Source organism: Gossypium raimondii, chromosome 6, assembly GCF_025698545.1.
Source record: "Gossypium raimondii isolate GPD5lz chromosome 6, ASM2569854v1, whole genome shotgun sequence".
Taxonomy (NCBI): Eukaryota; Viridiplantae; Streptophyta; class Magnoliopsida; order Malvales; family Malvaceae; genus Gossypium; species Gossypium raimondii.
Genome location: NC_068570.1, coordinates 59,038,550 through 59,060,106, shown reverse-complemented (window position 1 = coordinate 59,060,106; position 21,557 = coordinate 59,038,550). Strand labels below are relative to the sequence as shown.

At 33.9% G+C, this 21,557-nt stretch overlaps 2 protein-coding genes across 2 annotated transcripts; one reads left to right on the top strand and one right to left on the bottom strand.

Annotated features, from left to right (window-relative positions):
• The first annotated feature begins 14,818 nt into the window (after positions 1-14,818).
• LOC105772866 (trihelix transcription factor ASIL2) lies at positions 14,819-16,539 on the top strand. Its single transcript, XM_012594344.2, has one exon. It carries the CDS (start codon positions 14,944-14,946, stop codon positions 16,303-16,305), a length of 1,362 nt encoding a protein of 453 aa, XP_012449798.1. The 5' UTR covers positions 14,819-14,943; the 3' UTR covers positions 16,306-16,539.
• A 621-nt stretch (positions 16,540-17,160) lies between these two features.
• On the bottom strand, positions 17,161-20,449 carry LOC105772867 (uncharacterized). Its single transcript, XM_012594345.2, has 4 exons — positions 20,262-20,449; positions 19,251-19,829; positions 17,826-18,170; positions 17,161-17,629 (listed from the first exon to the last, which is right to left on the bottom strand). The coding sequence occupies exons 1-4, from the start codon at positions 20,340-20,342 to the stop codon at positions 17,354-17,356; spliced, it is 1,281 nt and encodes a 426-aa protein (XP_012449799.1). The 5' UTR covers positions 20,343-20,449; the 3' UTR covers positions 17,161-17,353.
• Between the last annotated feature and the right edge of the window lie 1,108 nt (positions 20,450-21,557).

The window sequence follows — 21,557 nt, the reverse complement described above, 5'->3', positions numbered from 1 at the left end:
AAAATTTGTTGTACCAAGTTTATTATAACAAATTTCATCCATTTGTTAAGAGGACATTCGAAGCTTCATACGAAAATTTGTCATAAAGATAATATTGCTTCCTTATTTCAACTTTATACAATATTTTTAACTATATAAATATAAGTTATTATATTTTAATAGATTTTCACTATATTTTTTTATTATTAAAGAATATTTAGGGAATTTTTTGGTCGATGCATGGTATTCTAAGGAGTACGGGCCGGTATATATGAATTTAAGGTTTGGTATTTATAGTTTAGGGTTTAAGGGCTAGGTTATGCTTTAGGGGTTATGTGAATTTAGGGGTATAGGGTTAATTATTAGGGTTTAGGGTTTACTGAGGGTTATAGATGTTTTAGGGGTTTGGCCGGGGTTTAGGGTTTCTTAATAGGTTAATATTAGATTGATTAATTTTGGAGGTAAATATATATGTTCTTATATATTTGTAAAATATATATCCAGAATAAATTTAATATTAAGATAAGTTTTGAGTATAATAGGTATAAGATGATCACTTTATGCATGTACGTAGCTACATATATAAATTGAATGGTTAATATGAAGATTACAAGGTTAATTTATAATTTGAGACTTGTTAATATAACTAATAATTAATAATAGTTATAATCGCAAAACATTTAACCCAAATTAACGTCCATTGTATATATTTTTACTTATATATTGATATATATGAATATATATGGATATATATATATATAGTTATTAAATATTTAATTTGTAAATATAGGACCAAACTAAAATTGGTATAAATAAATAAACAAATAAATAAGTTAGTAATTATTTATTTGTTAAATAAATTGGTAATTAATTATTTAAAAGTAAGACAAAAAGAAAATGAGAGTTTTAGCGGCGTTTCTATATAAAAATGCATAAAAGGTATCCTTACTGGCGTTTTAGTCAAAACGCCACAATTATTACAATATACTGGCGTGCTCGTGAATTAGGAATCGATTCTATTGTGGCGTTTTATAGGAAGCGCCGCAAAAACTTATAACTTAACTTAAACGACGCTGTTTAAATCAATGGACAAATTCACTTACATCTCTCGCCTCCGTCCTCCGATTCTGAACCCTTAACAAAATTTTCTAAGTGTCGAAATTACAGAGAGAAGTGTGTAAAAACTTATCAGGAAAAATAGAAAGGGAAGAAAGGTGGTCGGAGTCGATCTTGAAAGACGATGGGCACAGCTGCGAGATTTGTCGATTGAATAGGTAAGCACATCCAGTTCTGTTTCGATTAAATTTTTGGGGTTTTAGGGTTTCGATTAAACAACATAATTTCTGGGGAATCATTAGATGATGGGGAATAGGTAAGCCGTCTGTCGTCTTGGAACTGTGTTTGAATGTTCCTGATTTTTACTCATGTCTTCGCCATCCCTTCTTTCTCTTTTACAAAAGAAAAAAGCGGAATTTGTTTGAACTGGAACAAGGCAAGAACAAGAACAAGAACAAGGCAAGGCAAAGGTAAGGCAATGGTGTCGATGGCTTGAATTGAATCTGTCCATGTTGTATTGAAAACATTGTCGAATACATGAATGAGACATGCATTCTCAATAGCTAGACAAATAAGTATAAGAGTGAAGGAGAATAATAGAGTGATTAACAAGTTTTAGACTTTGATTTACAGTTCTTTCTGCCAAAACTCAATTTGTATTTTTGGTTTATAAAAGGCTACAAAATGCCAAATTAATTATTTCTCATCACCCAATTGCCTCCGTTTTCTTTTCCAGATTTAATTAGAATGGTTTTAACCCACTAATGATTTCAGGTGAAGAATATGATGGTTAGATTTTGGTGTGAATTTGACGTGTTTTATTTCTTTGGTGTGAATTTGACCTGTTTTAACCCAGTAATGATTTCTCATCATCCAATTGCCAAATAATTTGCTGTTTGCTGTGACTTATTTCTTTTTAAAGATGGGGTGATGTGATATCAATGTAGTATTCCCTGCACACAATATTCAGCTCGCAAGACTTGATTGCAAAAAGAAAAATGTCATTTCACTGACTCTGGATTAGCTGGAAATCGCCATTATTAATTACCCTATAAACTGGACCGAAACCACCCTGCCCTAGCTTTTTTGAGTGATCAAAGTTGCTCGTCGCAATGGCGAGTTCTTCGAATTTGAATAGCCGCAGCTGCTGGAGTTTAACTCCCATTGATTTTTCTCCCACATTTTCACTAGAAAATTTTGTCATTGCATTTCCTTTGTTGAGTTGTTGTTTGATTTGTTTCTGTTTTTGTTTCCTTCCTGAGATGCAAATTGCTAAATTAGAGATACACTGAATTCAGAGTTACCTAATTAAAAAGCAAAATCTCAAACATGTTCAATCATTTTCAAACAGAGTAATGGAGTTGAGTTTGAATATCTTAATAACCAATAAAAAAAAGATAGAGATATTACCTCTTCTTTTAGCCATCCAACATCATAAGAATAGCATAATAATCATAATGGTTACTATATATACCCATAATTACTGCTGTAATAACAATAACTTTAGTGCTTTTCCCTTTATCTGCAAATCGAAAAACTTGGTTAATAAAACTTCCACACCAAAAACGCAGATTAATTGAGGCATTTCAACACATGGACGACATGGAAGACAAGTTTGATTCTAATTTGATTATAATGTAGTATCAATGTAGGAATCATTAGATGATGGGGAATCATTAGACAAGTAGGTAGACTATTGCTGTTAGTTTAATGGATTTAATGGATTGTTTTTCTGTCATGTTATTTTGGGAACATATATATATGTTCACTTTTAAACCTCTAATATCATCTAATTCACTGTCATGTTTCAACATATCTTCATATATATTTTTTCGGTTTTTTAAGTTTTTGGCTTTAATTACTTATGTTTTTTCGGTATGTACTAATGTATTTCATCTTTTTTTTCCGAGATTTGCTTGAATTGAGTGGATTTAAGGTATTTATTCCTATTTTTCTCTATTTAGGTTTCTTATAAAAAAGTCAAATTGTATACTAAGTTTTATATGTTATTATATTTTAGTTGTATAGTTTAATTATTATATTTCATTTTGTATGGGAGTTTTAATTACCATTTTAGCTAAATTTGCATTTTACTTTGCATCTTATTACATTTTTGATGTCTAAATTTTCTGCTCAAGATATTCGCAAAGATCACTTTGTTTTAAACTATTAAAATTTGGAATACAACTCTTAAACAAATTTATATATTTCAGTAATTGAATAAATTATGGGCTAATCGTTTTATCGGTTTAGCGTTTATAAATCATCGATTTCGATATTGTGTTGCAATTATAAATTTTACTTCAAATTAATGAATAATTATCGATCTTAACTTACATAATGACTAATTATCGATCTTAACTTACATAATGAATAATTAAAATTATATTGATATATTTGAAAAATTTAAAGCGTTTATAAATCATAATTTACATACATAACACATAGCCTACATGACTTATATCATACACAACTTAAATAATTTAAATAACTTACATTCATAACTTACTCAAACTTATATTGCATTTCCTTACATAATACATAACTTATATAAAATTTTATATAAACTTACATAATACATTGCTTACATATTAACTTACATACGTTATCTACAAGCTTATATTTAAACTTTCATAACTTATATAATAACATATGGACTTACATTATACATAGCATACATAACTTACATAATACAAAACTTACATAACTTAAATATCTTACACAACTTACACAACTTAAATAATTTAAATAACTTACATAATACATAATATGATACATAAATTACATTAATATGATACATAAATTACATAACTTAATTAATTAATATACATAAGTTACATAACTTAGTTAATTAATATACATAAGTTACATAACTTAATTAATTAACATACATAAATTACATTAATATTATACATAAATTACATAACTTAATTAATTAATATACATAAGTTACATAACTTACATTAATATGATACATAAATTACAAAAATTGCAATTAATATTATACATATAACTTACAACTTACATAACTTACAACTTAAATAACTTACATAACTTACATTTTTTAATTATTCATAAATTACATAACTTAATTAGTTAATATACATAAATTACATAACTTAATTAATTACTCAAGATTATACATAAATTACATAACTTAGTTAATTAATGTTATACATAACTTACAACTTACATAACTTACAATTTTTAATTATTCGTAAATTACATAACTTACTTAATTTTCATAATAAATAACTTACATAACTTACAACTTACATAACTTATACGACATACATAACTTACATAGCATAATTTGACTAATACACAACTTACATAATTTTCATAATAAATAACTTACAAAATACATAGCTTACGTAGCTTAGTTATACTTATTCCTAAATCCTAAACCCGTGCAATTTATTCTCAAGATTAGGCTTCAAGAAATAAGAAATGGACCGGTCTTGGATGAATTTGTCAAGGGTGTTTACGGTTACGAAATGGAGTACAAACTTTTCTAGATTTTGCATTTCAATATGCAAGCCAAGAGAACATGATTCTTTGCCCGTGTAAGAAGTGTGTCAACATAAACCGGCATTATCGTGAAGTTGTATACGAGCATCTAATTGTTGATGGGTTTGTTCGTGGTTATAAACAATGGTTTTTCATGGAGAATGCCCGCCTAGTACTTCCTCTTCAAGGATGGATGTATCTTATGATAGTAGTGCCTACCATCATCATTAGAGGGATGACATGGAAGGGATGTTGCGTGAAGCATTTAATATTCGAGTCATGGTTTACAATGTTCCCACCCGACTTTCGCCATCCGATGATTGTAATCTCGTTCAAATGTTTGGTGACCAACCCGGAAGAAGTGTGCATCATGAAGAGCCGAATGGAGAAGCGGCAAAGTTCTACGCGCTACTTAATGAGATGAACGAAGAACTATATGAGGGATTGAAATTTTCAAAAATGTCATTCTGCATTCGTCTTTTCCAGTTAAAATGTTTGGGAGGGTGGACCGGGAACTCATTGACAATGCTGTTAGAGTTTTTGAGAGAAATGTTTCCGTTTGCAAAAATCCCTCAGTCTTGCAAAGATATGAAGAAAATTATAAAAGACTTAGGTCTTGGGTACAACAAAATCCATAGTTGCCCGAATGATTGCATGTTGTATTGGGGCGATCGGAGAAACCAACAGTGCTGTCATGTATGCGGCGAATCCCGTTGGATAAATAGAAACACAGAAGATGGGAACGACGATGAAAATGATGCACAGCCAAGAAAGAAGCCGATCAAGATTTTGCGGTATTTTCCGCTGATACCAAGGCTTCAAAGGCTTTTCATGTCGTCGAAGACAGCGAATTCAATGACGTGGCACCATGAAGGACGAACCGATGATGGATTATTAAGGCATCCGGCAGATTCTTTGGCTTGGAAATCATTTGACAATAAATTTTCAAGCTTTGCAAGCGATCTAAGGAGTGTGAGGCTTGGCCTAGCATCTGATGGATTTAATCCTTACAAGATCATGAGTACTGCATACAGTACTTGGCCAGTAGTGCTTGTTCCTTACAATCTGCCTCCGTGGACTTGCATGAAGCAATCTTCCTTATCTTGTCTATGATTATCCACGGAGAGAAAGGGCCCGGAATGATATCGACATTTATTTACGACCACTTATTGAAGAGTTAAAACAATTATGGGTGGTGTCGAGACATACGATGTCTTTGAAAGGAGAACTTCAATTTACGTGCGCTTTGATGTGGACCATTAATGACTTCCCGCTTATGCCAATTTATCCGGTTGGAGTACCAAGGGTCGTTATGCATGCCCTTGTTGTCTTTGCATAAACATGTTCGCAATGGTTATACAATGGGAAGAAGTTCTCTTACATGGGGCATCGTCGGTGGTTACCGGAAATTCATAGATTTAGATTTCAGAGTTCGGCATTTGACGGTACTGAAGAGTTCAGAGAAGCTCCTTCGCAGACAAGTGGATCTGAAATCTTGTTAATGTTGGAAGATATGAATTTCAGTTATGGGAAGATGAATCAACCGGCAAACACGCAGAGAAATAGAAGATCAAATGATGAAGCTGATGATAACTCCGATGAAGAGGATGATCCTAATGAGGCGGACTTGTGGAAGAAAAGAAGTATTTTTTTGAGTTGCCTTATTGGGAGCACCACCTTTTACGACACAATCTTGATGTTATGCATATTGAGAAAAATGTCTGCGAGAACATTGTCTGTACAATTTTGAATGTAGACGGAAAATCAAAAGACAATCTTCAGAGTCGACTTGATTTAGTTCAGATGGGAATTCGACCTGATCTTCATCCGAATCCACTTCCGAATGGTAAATATCGGTTACCGCCTTCTATTTTCTCAATGTCGAAGACAGAGAAAGAAGTGTTCTGCATGGTGTTGAAGGATATAAAGGTTCCAGATGCGTATGCATCAAATATATCTCGATGCGTTAGTGTTAAAGATCGAAGACTATATTCGCTAAAATCACATGACTATCACATCTTGATGCAAGATTTACTTCCAGTTGCTCTACGATGTTGTATTTCGAAGAAGGTGACGTCTTCTATAATTGAACTATCCAATATAATGAAAGCCATTTGTGGCAAAGTTTTGGATGTTCAAGAACTTCGAAAGATGCGAGGATCGAGCCGCTTTAACTTTATGCAACATGGAGAAAATCTTCCCACCTTCCTTCTTCACTATTATGGTTCACTTGATAATCCATCTCCCGCGTGAAGCAATTCTTGGCGGACCCGTTTTCTATCGATGGATGTATCCCATAGAAATGTGTTAATTACAATTTTTAAAATTTTCCTTAATTCACCTATATGCCTTTAGTTACAACTTTTGATAATATTGTATATCGTGTTTAGGTTCCTATCCAAATTAAAGTCTTATTGCCGCAACAAGCGTTATCCGGAAGGATCGATTGCTGAAGGCTACTTGGCAGAAGAATGTATGACCTTCTGTTCAAGATATTTGGAAGATGTTGAAACACGGTTGAACAGACCAAATAGAAATGTTGGACTCACGGATCATAACTTTGCGGACAATTATTTGTTCCAAAGTTTTGGAGAACCAATCGGTAAAGTTGAAATTGCAGAATTAGATGATTTATCGTGGGTACAAGCACATCGATATGTTCTGTTTCACCACGAATCAATGGAACCTTTACGCAAGTAAGTTCTAGAAATTTGATAAATATTCATCATTTAAAAATTGTTTATAGTCTAACAAACTGAACATTTTTTTAACATAGTGAGTACAAACAAATATTGAGATCTCGTTCGCGCTCCCAAAGAACACAACATCGAGATATCAATAAGTTGTTTACAGAATCTTTTCATGAATGGTTAAGCCAAACGGTATGTAAATGGCCTCTTTCACCGAAAAATAATAATATTTGAGCACTCACAATTTTAATTACTCAGTTTACTTTCCATTCAATAGGTTTGGAGTGGGAAGAACGTCACCGACGAAGTTAAATGGCTTTCCCAAGGTCCAAATCGGTGGTTAAAAATATAGTGCATTCCTCATAAACGGATTCGATTTCATACAAAATATCGCGAGAGATTGAGGAGAACGCAAAATTGTGGAATAGTTGTTAATTCCTCAATTACAAGTTATGCTAGTGCTAGGGACAATAATCCTGTTGAGGAAATGTGGAATATTTTGGACTTCTTCTTGACATAGTTGAGTTGGATTACTACGGCAAATGGAAAGTTGTCTTATTTCGAGGTGATTGGGCGGATGTTAATCTGCACGTGGAATCAAGCAAGATCAATTTGGTTTCACAATGGTAAACTTCACTCGATTGATTCACACAGACAACAACCGATTGATGAGTCAGTATGTATTTCCTTCTCAAGTCAAACAAGTTTTTACTTAAAAGATCCAATCGATGAGGGTTGGTACGTTGTACTCGTAACATCCCTAGAGACTTGTTTGACATGGGCAGTGGAAGTAGAGATGACATTGACGACAGAACACAAACTTTACCATTTCCAGAACAGAACTTATACGAAAACATCCCTAGTACTAGTACACAATTTGGATGGGTCTGCCAGGATACGGATGAAGATATTTACGATTTATAATGTAGTAAGTTTTTACGAATATGTATGTATATATTTACGAATGATGATATTTCAACTATTTTATATGTGACATTATTGTTGTAATTGTATACTAAGTTTTGAACTAATTTATTTGTATTGCAGATAAAATGCCTAGAAGAAAAGTGCGATCGCACCGCATTGTTCAAGGTACTCCAAACTCGTGGAAACAAACAAAGACCTTGAACAACAGACTGCTATTGGATCTTCGAATGTTCCGGTTACACCTGAGGAACCTATAGAAGATCAAAGTAATTTAACATTTAATTTACACGTGTGTTGAATTCTTGTTTGTTTTTTTGTAATTTCGTATATTACAATACTTTTATTTTTCAGATGAAACTGGTGGGACGCGAGAGTTCGTGGACGTCTGATCTTGAGCGATTTATCGACCTAGATCCAATCGGCGTGTCCAAGTATCCGATAATAGCTTTGGTCACTGTTGGATCGAAGCCCGCCTTTTAGCGAGGATACATGGGCATTCTAGCACGGAATGCAAATATGTTGCCAATTAACTTCGAGTCATGGCATAAAGTGCCCGAGAGTAACAAGAACCAAGCTCTCGATAACATTAAGGTAACAAAACGTGTATTATGTCATTTATAAAACTTGGGTTTAAGTTTCGTTTACGATTAATTTCTTAAGTTGTGTTTTTTGTAGGCGAGATTTGCTCTAGAGGTCTCCGATACTTATGTAAAGAAGGCATTGGGGAAAAGATGGAGAGACCATAAGAGCACTTTAAAGAAAGTATATTTTAAGACAAAAACAACACTCGACGAGAGATTACAAAATGTCCCGCCGGGAATGTTGAGGTACCAGTGGGAAGAGGTCGTTAGATTTTGGACTTCGAAGAAAGGAGAGGTATGTGTCCCTTATAAAATTTTGTAATTATTTTGGTGTATAGTATTTCCTAATTAACGTACTAATAATTTCATAATGTAGGATCGTGAACAAGTTGGAAAACAAAGTAGGCAGCAACAAAAATTCACTCACATAGCTGGGTCGAAAAGTTTTGCGTGTGTAGCTCATGCAGAGGTATTTTGAATTTTTTAATATTGGCATATATTTATTACTTTCTATCAATTAATATTTTTACTATTGTATTGTAGGAACTGTCGTCCGGTCAAAAAGTTGGACGACTTCAACTTTTTGACATTACACATAGGAAGAAAGATGGAAACCCTATGACTCCTGAAGCTGCAAAAATTATGGTACGTTTGCTTAATACAATTTCACTTGTTTTAATTATTTATAGTGTTTACTTTCTAATTATTTATTTCATTTATTGTAATGCAAATATTGTTAAGTTATGTTGCATTCGGTTTTTTAATATATATTGCGTTCCTAACTATATTATTTATTTTTTAGGAAAAATTGAAGGATAAAAAGGTGGAGTACGAAGCGATTGCTTCCAGTGATAGTTCTGTTCATATTGACGACATTGATAACCGGATTATCACTGAAGTTTTGGGTCCTGAAAGGTATGGTCGGGTTCGATTTCAAGGATCTTTTGTTAACCCATCCCAATATTTTGGATCTAGCTCGCAACAATATATGCCTTGAGAGTCGAAATGTCAAGTTCGAGGTTAAGAGATCGGATGGCTCGGATGCAAGCGACAACGGTGAGCAAATTACACAACTTAAAGCGGAGGCAACATCGAGAGAAGTTGATGTTCAAAGAAGATATGAAGAACTCCAGCTACAACTTAAAGCGGATGCAGCAGCGAGAGAAGCTGAGGTTCAACGAAAGTATGAAGAACTCCATGAGACTTAGAGCGGATCAAGGCAAGAAGAAAGCGAAGCGGCGAGAGAAGTACAATTGCAATGAGGGAAGCAGAGGCTAAAGCGAGGAAGTAGAGGTGCAATGAGGGAAGCGAGCGGCGTCAAAGTTCGATGAACTCCAGCAGCAGCCCAGTATGATGAAGATGTTTCAATGATCATGCAACCACTGCCTTAGACTATCGTGTAAATATACTTCAATTTTGACTTTGAATTATCATTTTAAGTTTTAACATTTTTGTAAGAATAATACGAATTTTATTATATTTATGGATATTTATTATATTATTTGTTTAATATATAGATTTATTACTTTTGGCTGGTTTAGATATGATTTCTTCTGATTTGTTTTTTACAGGAGGGCTGAAAATATATAAAAATTTATTTTACAAATCTACCAAATTTAGTGGCGTTTTTAAAAAAAAGCCACTAAAGGTGTTGGTCTTTAGCGGCGTTTTTGGTAAAAAGCGCCGCTATAGATCAGGGTCTTTAGTGGCGTTTGTGACCGAAGCACCGCTATAGAGCATGGTCTATTGCGGCGTTTTTAGTAAAAGCGCCGATAAAGACCCTGATCTATAGCGGCGCTTTGCGCAAAAACGCCACTAAAGACTCTGATCTATAGCGGCACTTTTACCAAAAACGCTGCTAAAGACCCTGATCTATAGCGGCGCTTAGCGCAAAAATGCCACTAAAGACCTTGATCTATAGCGGCGCTTTTACCAAAAACGCCGCTAAATGTATTAGTCTTCAGCGGCGCTTCTACTAAAGCGCCGCAAAAGCTCCTATTCTTCAGCGGCGTTTTTGATATAAGCGTCGCTATAGACCAACACCTTTAGCGGCGCAATCTTTAGCGGCTTCTGTTGCGGCGCTTAGCAAAGAGCCGCTAAAGGTTTCTCGGCGCTAAAAAGCGCCGCTAAAGGCCTAAAAAAGCGCCGCTAAAAACCTGTTTTGATGTAGTGATATTGCATTAAACTGCTTGAAAATTAAATCTGCAATTATCTCTGTGTTTCGCCAATGTCTTGAGCAAGTACCAGTTCATGTGCATCTATGACATTGTTGACTTACCAAACAGGGAGTTCAAAAGGAGCCCCTAAGTTACTAACTTCACATTTCATAAGTTGGTCTATCGTAGAATACTCATTTTCTAAATATCGACTATCCAGTACATGACCATTTTTTGTTTCATGGAATTTATTCCTTTTTTAAAAAGCTTTCCTTCCTTTACTTTTTGTTCTATGCCTTGATTGATATATGAAGAATTCATTTACTCATATCCTATTTGTCGAGAATTTTTATTTATGATCTTCTTTGTCTTGTTATGGTTTTTTGTAAGGAAGTTCGTAAGTTGTTAACCATGTAATATAGTTTTTTTATGGTTTATTATTTTGTGCCACGTATTGCTATATCCAACAAAAGAAAGGAGACTGTGCTTTTGATTTTGAAAGACGGTTAGGCATGTAGAAAGGTGAAATGTGTTTCTTTCAAAATACGTAGGTTTGATTACTAGGCTACTAAGTAAGTAGCTCATCACCATTTCTATGTTTTAATATAGTTCTTTGCTGCTAATATAACTTCTATATTTCTTGATATATAGATTCACATAAATCTTCATATTGTTCTGCAGTGGTATGGGCCTTGATTTTCGAGTTTTGATTTGGAAAAGTAGAAAGCAGGCAGAACAGTATCATAGATTGTATAAGGTATTGATGGCTCTTAATGACGCTTAATTTACTTAATTTCTAACCTATGTGCATCTGGGAAATAATTATGTCAGATCAAATCATGGTATTGTAGCTTTGGTCTGTTCTATTGATCAAAGTTAATATTTTGGCCTTAATATTTTTGCATTATCTCGGAGCTGAAAGTGGAATATGAGAAGGGAACTTCAGAGAAAAATGGCAATGTTGTAGATCACTATTTTTCACATGCCTTATGATCCATGGCCTTGCTGCTATGTTTTGAGTCCATTTGAATTGGACCAAAAAAGTGGAAATGCTAAATTGTGCAATCCTCTTGCTTTGATGGTAAGTTTGAATATCTTTCTTTTTCTTTGTAGTGGTGTAAGGCCTTTTGGTGTGTCTCTACTGGTTGCTGGATACGATGACAATGGTCCACAACTGTATCAGGTATTTCTCATAGATAATAGTTGATTATATTTCTCAAGACCAAAATTAATGGTCTTCTTAACTGCTCCATTTTTGGGCATTATTTTTGTATCTCTTTTATATTATCAGGGTTTTGGATTTTTCTAAGCTCGGGTATATTGCACAAGTCATAGAATTTTAAAAGTTTTCCCTTGGATCATGTTTAGGACGTGAAAGCAATTGGATTAACACAGGGTGATGCGACTAGGGAATCTTCCCCAGTTTCTCAAACAACAGATCTGAGGCCTACTTTTTCAGATAATGTACCTAATCTAGGTAACGGTGGAAATGTTCCGACAATGAATGTGAATAATAAACTGCCCACATTATAGATTTGTAACATTCTATACCCAACTCGATTGTCGAATTCGAGTTATGGGATATCATACTTGTTGTCAGAACAATTATGATCAATTTCAATTCAATTTAACAATTAGTACATATTATAAAGTTCAAAATATCATTTTATCATGTTATACAATCGTATGCGAGACTTGTACAAGTTTACGGAAGCTCAATAGATAATTTAAGATTGAATAAGGATCAAATTGTAAAAATTTTAAACTATCGAGTTGATGACATGATTTTGGGGGTTCTAGGTCGAGATGTAACTCATTAACTTGTCCTTATCGTCACATTGAGAGCTTGACATCACGATGCTTGTGCAAAGAATAAACAAACCGCACGCTAAGTGAAAAAGCTCTGTGATATTTTAATTATAATATATTTAATAATTATTATGTTAATTTATATTTTATAGTATCATATATTATGATTTGAGTAAATTCATATAAGAATATTGATTATTAAGAATTTTATTAAATTATATATTTTAATTATAATATATTTAATAATAATTATGTTAATTTATATTTTATAGTATCATATATTATGATTTGAGTAATTTCATATAAGAATATTGATTATTAAGAATTTTATTAAATTATATATTTTAATTATAATATATTTAATAATAATTATGTTAATTTATATTTTATAGTATCATATATTATGATTTGAGTAAATTCATATAAGAATATCGATTATTAAGAATTTTATTAAATTATATATTTTAATTATAATATATTTAATAATAATTATGTTTAAATATGATTAAATTATTTATTATTGATATTAATAATCTTATTAAAATTTAAATAACAATAATCATTTACCAAAATAAATTTATGCTAAGGGTATTCTAGTCATTTTAGTTTTTCTATTATGCTATTACACCTCTATTCCATTCAACCAAACACAAGATTACTATTACGCCTCTATTCCATTACATTCAACCAAACTGTTGATTTGCTATTACACATCTATTCCATTACACCTCTAATCCAATACAGCGAACCAAACGTGCCCATACTTTCTCGACTTTGCTATTTCAACTAAAGTAAGATTTGATTTATATATGAGTTCTTAATAAATATTTTCACCCACATTGTCGGTATGCTATAATTTTATTTGAGTTAGTATCACAAGTCAACTCGATTCCAATTCAAGAAAAATGACAATGATGATATTTACCTGTTTAACTTTCCTTTTACTAGCAATTTAAACTATTTTTAATTGTAATTTAAATGCGTATTGCATATGTGTTATTATTATTAGTTAAAAACATTACATTTCATTGTTTATTGTATGTTATTTATAAACGTATCCATATGTTCTAAATACATGGTTTCCACAAGCATGCACGTATGATAGAATTTTCAATTTATATTTAGTTAAGCTCGGTTCAATCAAAAATACTAATTTTAAATTTTACTTTATTATAAGTCCATCGTATTTAAAAAAATTAAAATAATTTGTGCTATTTTTATTTTGATCTTTAATAATTATATATAATTTTATTAAAATTTTAATATATAAACAAATTAACGTATTTTTTAATGTTTACATTATAATATTTTATAAGGTAAATTACGGTAGAAGTCACCCAATTATGTTTCTTTTTTGGTTGCCCAACTATTAGTAAAATTTTTTTTTGGTTACCAAATTATAAAAAGTCATAAAATTGTCACTCAACTATTCAATTTTGTCTTTTTTGGTCATTAACTGGCTAACGTAAAAATAGAAACACCCAAAAATCCAAGATAGTTGAGTGATCAGAAAAGACAAAATTGAATAGTTGAGTGACCATTTTGTAACTTTTCATAGTTGAATTACTAAAAATGAAAAAAAAAAACAAAACAAGGTGACTACTAATATAATTTACCCTATTTTATATTATTATAAATAAAATTTTTATGTGATATAAATTATAATAAATTATATAATACACATGTAACAATCCACGTGTACTTTAAGCTCATTTTTTTTGTAATTTTTTACGAACTTTTTATATTTTTTAATTTTTTAATATGTTTATAATTTTTAAATTATTTGTGATATTGCATGTAAGACAAATAGTGTCATGTCGACATGAAGTATAAGTAGATTGCTACGTAAAATTTCATTCCAATATCGCTAAAAAAATCACGTTTTATTTGGCCCTTTCAAGGGTCAAATTTAACTAAAAAAAGAATAAAGGGTCAAATTAACAAAATATGTGAAGATTAGGGTTAAATTTATCATTATACCAAAAAAAACTTTATTGTTAATATTTTATTTTTCTACTTAAAAAAAGAAAGATGATGTATTTTGACTTTGAGTGTTGACGTTGACCAACAAAAGAGCTATTTACAAATTGGGTAAAGAAAGGGTAATTTCGGTACACCATCGGAAAATGAACGCTCAAAACAAAACCGATATTACCAAATTTAACGCCGGTGACGGGATCTCCACATTCCACCAATCAAATCCTTCCACGTCATCATCTCTATCCACGTGTCCCTATGCAATGCCTCCTGCACCGACGCCGTCATTTCCCTTCCCGCCCCACTCTACTTTCCGTACCGTCAACCGATAATAAAAAAACAAATGAAACCGAAAATAAAATGCCAAAAAAAAAAAATTCTCGTCGAAACCCTAAATTTTTTCCTTTTTTTTCCTCTGAAATCATCGAGTTTTCTGGATCTCAAATGGAGGAAGACGAAGAGATCCAATCGTACCCGTCGGTTGCCGCTACCGGATCTTCATCGCCGTCGTCGCCGTCACCGGCGTCCAATAGTCGTATAACCGTAACGGTAGCCGCTGCTCCTCCTCCAAATTCGCCACCTACGGATGAGCCGCATGAGCACGAGAAGGCTATAGTGCTGGCACTTCCGCCGCCTCAGAAGCCGAAGAGCAACGGCGGTGGAAGGGAGGACTGCTGGAGCGAAGGCGCCACGGAGGTTTTGATCGACGCGTGGGGAGAGAGGTATTTGGAGCTCAGCCGTGGGAATTTAAAGCAGAAACATTGGAAAGAAGTGGCAGACATTGTGAGTAGCAGAGAGGATTATACAAAAACTCCTAAGACAGATATACAGTGTAAGAATCGAATCGATACGGTGAAGAAGAAGTATAAGTTAGAGAAAGCTAAGGTTGCCGCCGGTGGTGGACCGAGTAAATGGGTGTTTTTTGAGAAATTGGATCAACTTATAGGGCCAACAGCGAAGGTTTCTGCTAGTACTACCGCGGCCGTTTCCGGTGGTGGTGGTAGTAGTAGTGGTGGAAGTGCTGACTTTTTGTCTAAAGTACCGATGGGGATTCCGGTCGGGATCCGGTCCAGTTTGAACCCATTTCGAGTTTCTCAGGTTCGACAACAACAACAGCAGCAACAACAACAACAACAACAAGAAAAGCAACCAAGAATGGTTGTATTAAAGAATCAAAGGAAACAAGGTCCAGTGGATATGGATTCCGAGGATGACGATGATGACGGTGACGATGATGCAGATTCGTTCGATAGTTTACCGCCACCTCCAACCGGGAAAAGGGCAAGAAGGGTGGTTCATAATAAGAGTGTCAATGCAGGTGAAAAAAGAAGAAAATGGGGGAACTCAGTTAAGGAACTGACTCAGGCGATATTACGGTTCGGTGAAGCTTACGAGCAAGCGGAGACCGCAAAGCTTCAACAAGTGGTCGAAATGGAGAAACAAAGGATGAAATTTGCTAAGGAGCTTGAGTTGCAGAGGATGCAGTTTTTCATGAAGACTCAACTAGAGATTTCACAATTGAAGCAAGGGAAAAAAGGTGTTGGTATCTTCAACTCTGGAAATCATCATAGTAAAGCTAATAATAATAACAACAATAACAATAGTGATAGTAGTAATTAAGTTTCTTAGAATTGGAATTTGATTAGGGTTTTAGATTTCTGTGTGTTTATTTGTGGGTAAAGAGTAAAAAAGACATTAGATTTGTATTGGAATTGGTAGTGTTTTTTTTCTTCAAGTGTAGTTTTCATGTGTGTGTACTTTGTGCCGGTAATTAGATTCTTATGAATTAGATTGTAATCCAAAGAACTTTCTCTTAAATTCAATGTGAATGTTGTTGCATATTGTCACATGAAATCTGTTTGTTATTTGGCTACATTGCTTTTGTGAGATGAACCGGTTGAAAGGATCGGTTTAATACCCTCACTCCATCTCACATTTCTAGTTTGGGTCATTTCGGGTTATTTTTGGGTTTGTGCTGGACAGTTGGATTGTTGACTTTACATGATCAAATCTGTTGTTGGGTACACTGCTTGTGTGAAATGCAGTTGCATGTGGGACTAGCCATGCACAGTCACACAGGTGCGATTAAGCAGAAAAAGAAGCCGAAAACTCAATTGGGCAGGTCGAGCTAGGTCTATTTGGGTTTCAAATTTTTTGAACTATTTCAGGTTTAGATCATTCCAGGATCGAATCTTTTAAGATTTTCAAGTCAAATCTTCAGATCATTTTTGGGGTTTGGCTCTTGGTTCAAGTCATTCTAGACTCGGGTCATTTTCAGGTTCGGCTTGGGAAAGTTCTCAAATCAGATAGGGTTTTCAGGCTCGAGTCATAGTTGACTGGCTGGTGAGTGCAATGCAAATCAAGAAACCATGGCTAAACACAGGCTTTTTGGTTATGGCTGTTGAAATTTGGCTGCCAAAACAGGGCATCAGAAAAATGGGGTCTCAGATTATGGCAGATCATCAACATGGAATAAGACTTGAACTCGTAGAACTGTCCAATTCAACGTATCCGAAGCATGTTTCTTTTACCGTTAGGCACAAATTCATACAGAAATCACACATGATAAATAACCTTAGATATTTCTTCTTTTTAGATTAGAAGAGTCGGTTGCATAAAAGATCATACCTAGAAAGACTGATTGTAGCTCAAATGTCTATACAGGATTTTAATACTCTCTAAAAGTTAGATTTAAACGACCTGGACGGAGGTTCGTTTCCTCCAAGAGACTCCCGGGTGCAGTTTTTTGCTTAATTGCAGTCACGCCATGAAAGATGTGTCTAGAGCTCCCACCAAATACAAGCACATCACCAGATTCAAGTTCAACCTTTTCAGCCTTGTCGACTTCCCTTTGGTCACTGTATAAAAATTCTGCTGCATCGCCAATGGAAAAGGATATCACAGGTAATCCTTTATGTAGACTTTCCGGACTTTCATCCTTATCCTGCAAACAACACAACCCGAGCTTTCAGTCGAGATGGAAAGGATATACTCCAAATGGGGGAGTAAAATTAAATTTAAGCCATCCTAGAGAAATGATTGTCCAGCACAATAAAACTCATTGTGATTCGATTAAAACTGAAAGAGTTGGATACCGGCAAGGACTTTCTACGATAAAAAAATGGTTTAAAAGAGCAGACCTGATGGAGACCCAGTCGACCGCTTGCCGAGTAGAAATTCACAATACAGATATTTGGTTTCATCGATGGGAGAATGTGTTCTACATGGCTAGCCTTGGTCTTTAGTTGTACAAGAGAATGTGAATCTTTTATCACCTTCTCAACTAACTGAAAGAATTCGCGAGGAATACCAGGGGGAACAGCACGGTCAATTGGTCGAAGATCTCCATAATTACCTGTCTCAGGATCCCAGTTTTTACCAAGGCACATCATTTTCAAATGCAACTTCGCTCCATCACGGTAGCCTGGTTGATAGAAACCTCCTGAACCCAAACCCAGAGCTCGACAAGCTCTTACAATTTTGACCTAGACACATATACGAGGATGCAAAGTAAATTAACAGAGATTGAAGCCTCGGTTGCAATCAACTTTTTATAACATGGTAAGAATTCACTTTAAAACATATAGAAAACACCAACAACCTCGGTTACTTAGACTCGAGTGTTTGATACGGGTACCTTTGGTTGCTGCAAGTTCCATCATGGTTATTAAAGCCATGAGAACCGTAGCTTAGACAAGCTTTACTTGAATAAGACCATGTTGCTTCGACATTTCATTTTTCTTAAAAGCACCTATGTCCAGCATGTGGGGTATGAAGATATGACCTCTTAAAGACTCTCGAAATACATAAAAAGAAGAAATTTTTAAAAAATCTGACCATACATTATCCGCGAGGCTAGCAAATAGAGTCCTGAACTAGCTGCTGCTTGTGAAGTATAAGAGGCAATCAAATTTAAATTCGACGCAGTGGATAAATTAGATAAACCAGCTTGATAAATCAAGTTTGAATTCGAAGCGATGGATACTTTGTAATCCAGTAATTACTATCGGTTTGTTTAATTGCAATTAAACTCGGCCCAATCTTTTACTAAAAGGATTGAGCCGATTCTATTGTCTATATTTTGATAGATATATTTTTATCTAGATATACAAGATCTTAAATACAAAAATAAAAGACTAAACACAACTCAAAATTTCTCCTGGGTCCATAATTAATCCTATTTATGGGTCCTTAGGATTGGTGTATTCTTTTCTATCCTATATACCACGGTTTCGGAGCATGGGTCAAGCCAATCATCACAACTTCTTCTACCCATCCTGTATGTTGTCCTTTTGGCTCCGTGTTGGAATAGAAACTTATTGTATTAGTAGACGCGATTTTACAAAAAAGGTTCTTGATAGGAGAAAATTTTCTTTTTTCCATTTTTTCAGTGCGGATTTTACACAACATGGGGAAATCACTATTTCTAATGTATGGACCCAAAGTCGTAACCGACACTTGCACCTGACTCTCATTAACATAAAAATAAGATGCATGATTAAATTGGAGGCATGGTGGCAATTATCAAGAGAATTCTTTAAAAACATATATAGGGCAAGCCTCACCTGATCACCTAAAGACAGATATTTCTTTAGAAGCACCATCCCGGGTCTCAATACATTTCCTATTTGACCTTCTGCCGATCGTTTGATTTCGTTCCTCTTTTCTCTGTTCTTTACAAGCAAAGACGGCTTAAGCATGACGGGAGTTCCGATTTTGGGCAAGCAAATGTCAAAAGGCTCGATCACAGCTTGGCACTTGACTTGATTCAAATCATCAATACCTGAACTACTTTGGGGGGGACTCCTTTCTTGGGACGGTTCAGACTTGTCTACCGAGCCGGAGATGTTAACGTTGTGGGAAAGATCGTGATGCAGTAAAGATACAGCACAACTCTCAGTCACCTCAACTAAGGAAAGTTCAATCTTTTCTCCTTCCACACTAGGGTTTAAGCCCATAGAACTCGAGCAATGAGATAAAGCATCTGAGGTGCCTTGGGTTTCAAGTGTATCATTTTGCCCTCGTAATCCAGATCCGACAGGCAACGGCATTCTCGGCCTATAAACGGCAGCATTCTCATGGTTAGAATGCCTTGACCCGCTCCACGGTGATCGCCTTCCTCGGCTTTCAGACATTCCATAATCCTAAGTAATCAAAGTTATTTTAAAAGAAGAAAAAAAAAACACTTTTTCATCACTTATGACCTAATTCCAAACATCAATACCAAAAAAATCTGCCAAAAGCATTAGCACCATCCATACATAGAAAAAAAAATCATGATTTCGTAGTTAAAACAAAAGATTCCATTATAAAAAAAAAACTCATAATTAACCAAAAAATTTTAAAGTTTATTAATACTTTTGTAACAACGATAAACATGCTCGATAAATCTACTTTTTTATAATTAAATGTTAATTATATAAATTAAATTTAATATCGTTGAATAAGAAAATTTCTTCAAACTTAGCAACCTGAGCGCCTCCAATTATTACTAAGAACTAAACCCTTTTTCCAGTAATTTATCAAAAAAAAAGGTAAAAAAAGGAGTAATTGGTAAAGTTAGAGAAGGAACTTACGGGGTTGCTACTCTGATCGGAATAACCTCCGCGATAGAAGGGCCGGCCGCCGCGAGTGGTACGACCGCGGCCACGATACATATTCACCGGCGAATCAAATGGGGAAAGAGGGTTTAGGATATTGGCGGGGAAATAATATTGGGCGGAAATCTGAAAGGTTATATATATATATACGTGTTTCTGAACTCAAATTTAAATAAAAACGAAGAGTCTTATATGCAATAAATAAGTTATTTTAGTAAAGTGAAAATATTAAAATAATTATTAATATGATAACGATGATATTAGATTTTGGTCAAAATGTCTCGGAGGTCCCTATATTATAAGGATTCGATCAAATTAGTCCCTTTATTATTAAATGGATTTTAATTTTTATACAGTTTAAAAGAATCAAATAAGTCCAAATTATAATAGAGTTAATCTTTACTATATAAAAAAATCTAAAAATATCTTGAAATTTATATTTTTGAATTGCGAACTATAAAACTTTAAAATATTAACTTTGCTATATAGTAAATATTAATTCTATTTTAATTTAACTTCATTTGATTCTATTTAAAACTATAGGGACTGAGTTTATTCATTTAATAGTAGTGGAACTAATTTGATCAGATGTTTATAATAGACGGATCTTTCCAAAGACATTTACCTTGAAAATCATGTGCATTTAAGTTAAGAATAATTTTTATACCATTTTTTTTTCCTTTTCTAAAAGAATGTTGTTCTAATTAAAAATCTATAGTATATATTAAGTCGTGTTACGAGTAGAAGTGTAATAGAGCCAAGTTTGAACACTAGTAAGCTCGAGCTCAACTGGGAATTTGAATATTGATACCCGAACTCATTTGAACATCAATTTTTAAGTATGAGCTTAGTTCAAGACATAATCGAACTACTCAAACTCGAATCGATTAAGCTGGTTTATCATTTTTTATATTCAAACTCAAACTTAATTAATCTTAATCGTACATAAGCTCTCTCGATATAATAAGGATAAAATTATATTTTATATAAAATATAGATGAGGAATAAAGGTGTTCATGGGCCGGGCGGCCCGACCCGGCCCGGCCCGAATATATAATAAAAAATATTTTTTTTATTTTTAAAATACTTTTTTTTATTTTTATTTTTATTTTTAAAAATTGGTGTTTATTTAAAAAAATGGGCCGGGTCGGGCCTAAGAATATTTTCTCGGGCCGATCCTGGACAAAATTTTAAGCCCATATTTTGGGCCGGGCACGGGCCTAGTATGATGGCCAAAATTTTTATGGGCCCAGCCCGAACCCGGCCCAACCC

Coding starts and splice junctions, on each gene's coding strand:
- LOC105772866 (XM_012594344.2), top strand. CDS start 14,944: ATGCAATGCCTCCTGCACCGACGCCGTCATTTCCCTTCCCGCCCCACT.
- LOC105772867 (XM_012594345.2), bottom strand. CDS start 20,342: ATGTATCGTGGCCGCGGTCGTACCACTCGCGGCGGCCGGCCCTTCTAT. Junction 19,830..20,261: donor CCGATCAGAGTAGCAACCCC/GTAAGTTCCTTC, acceptor TTGATTACTTAG/GATTATGGAATGTCTGAAAG. Junction 18,171..19,250: donor ATCTGTCTTTAGGTGATCAG/GTGAGGCTTGCC, acceptor ATATGTGTCTAG/GTCAAAATTGTAAGAGCTTG.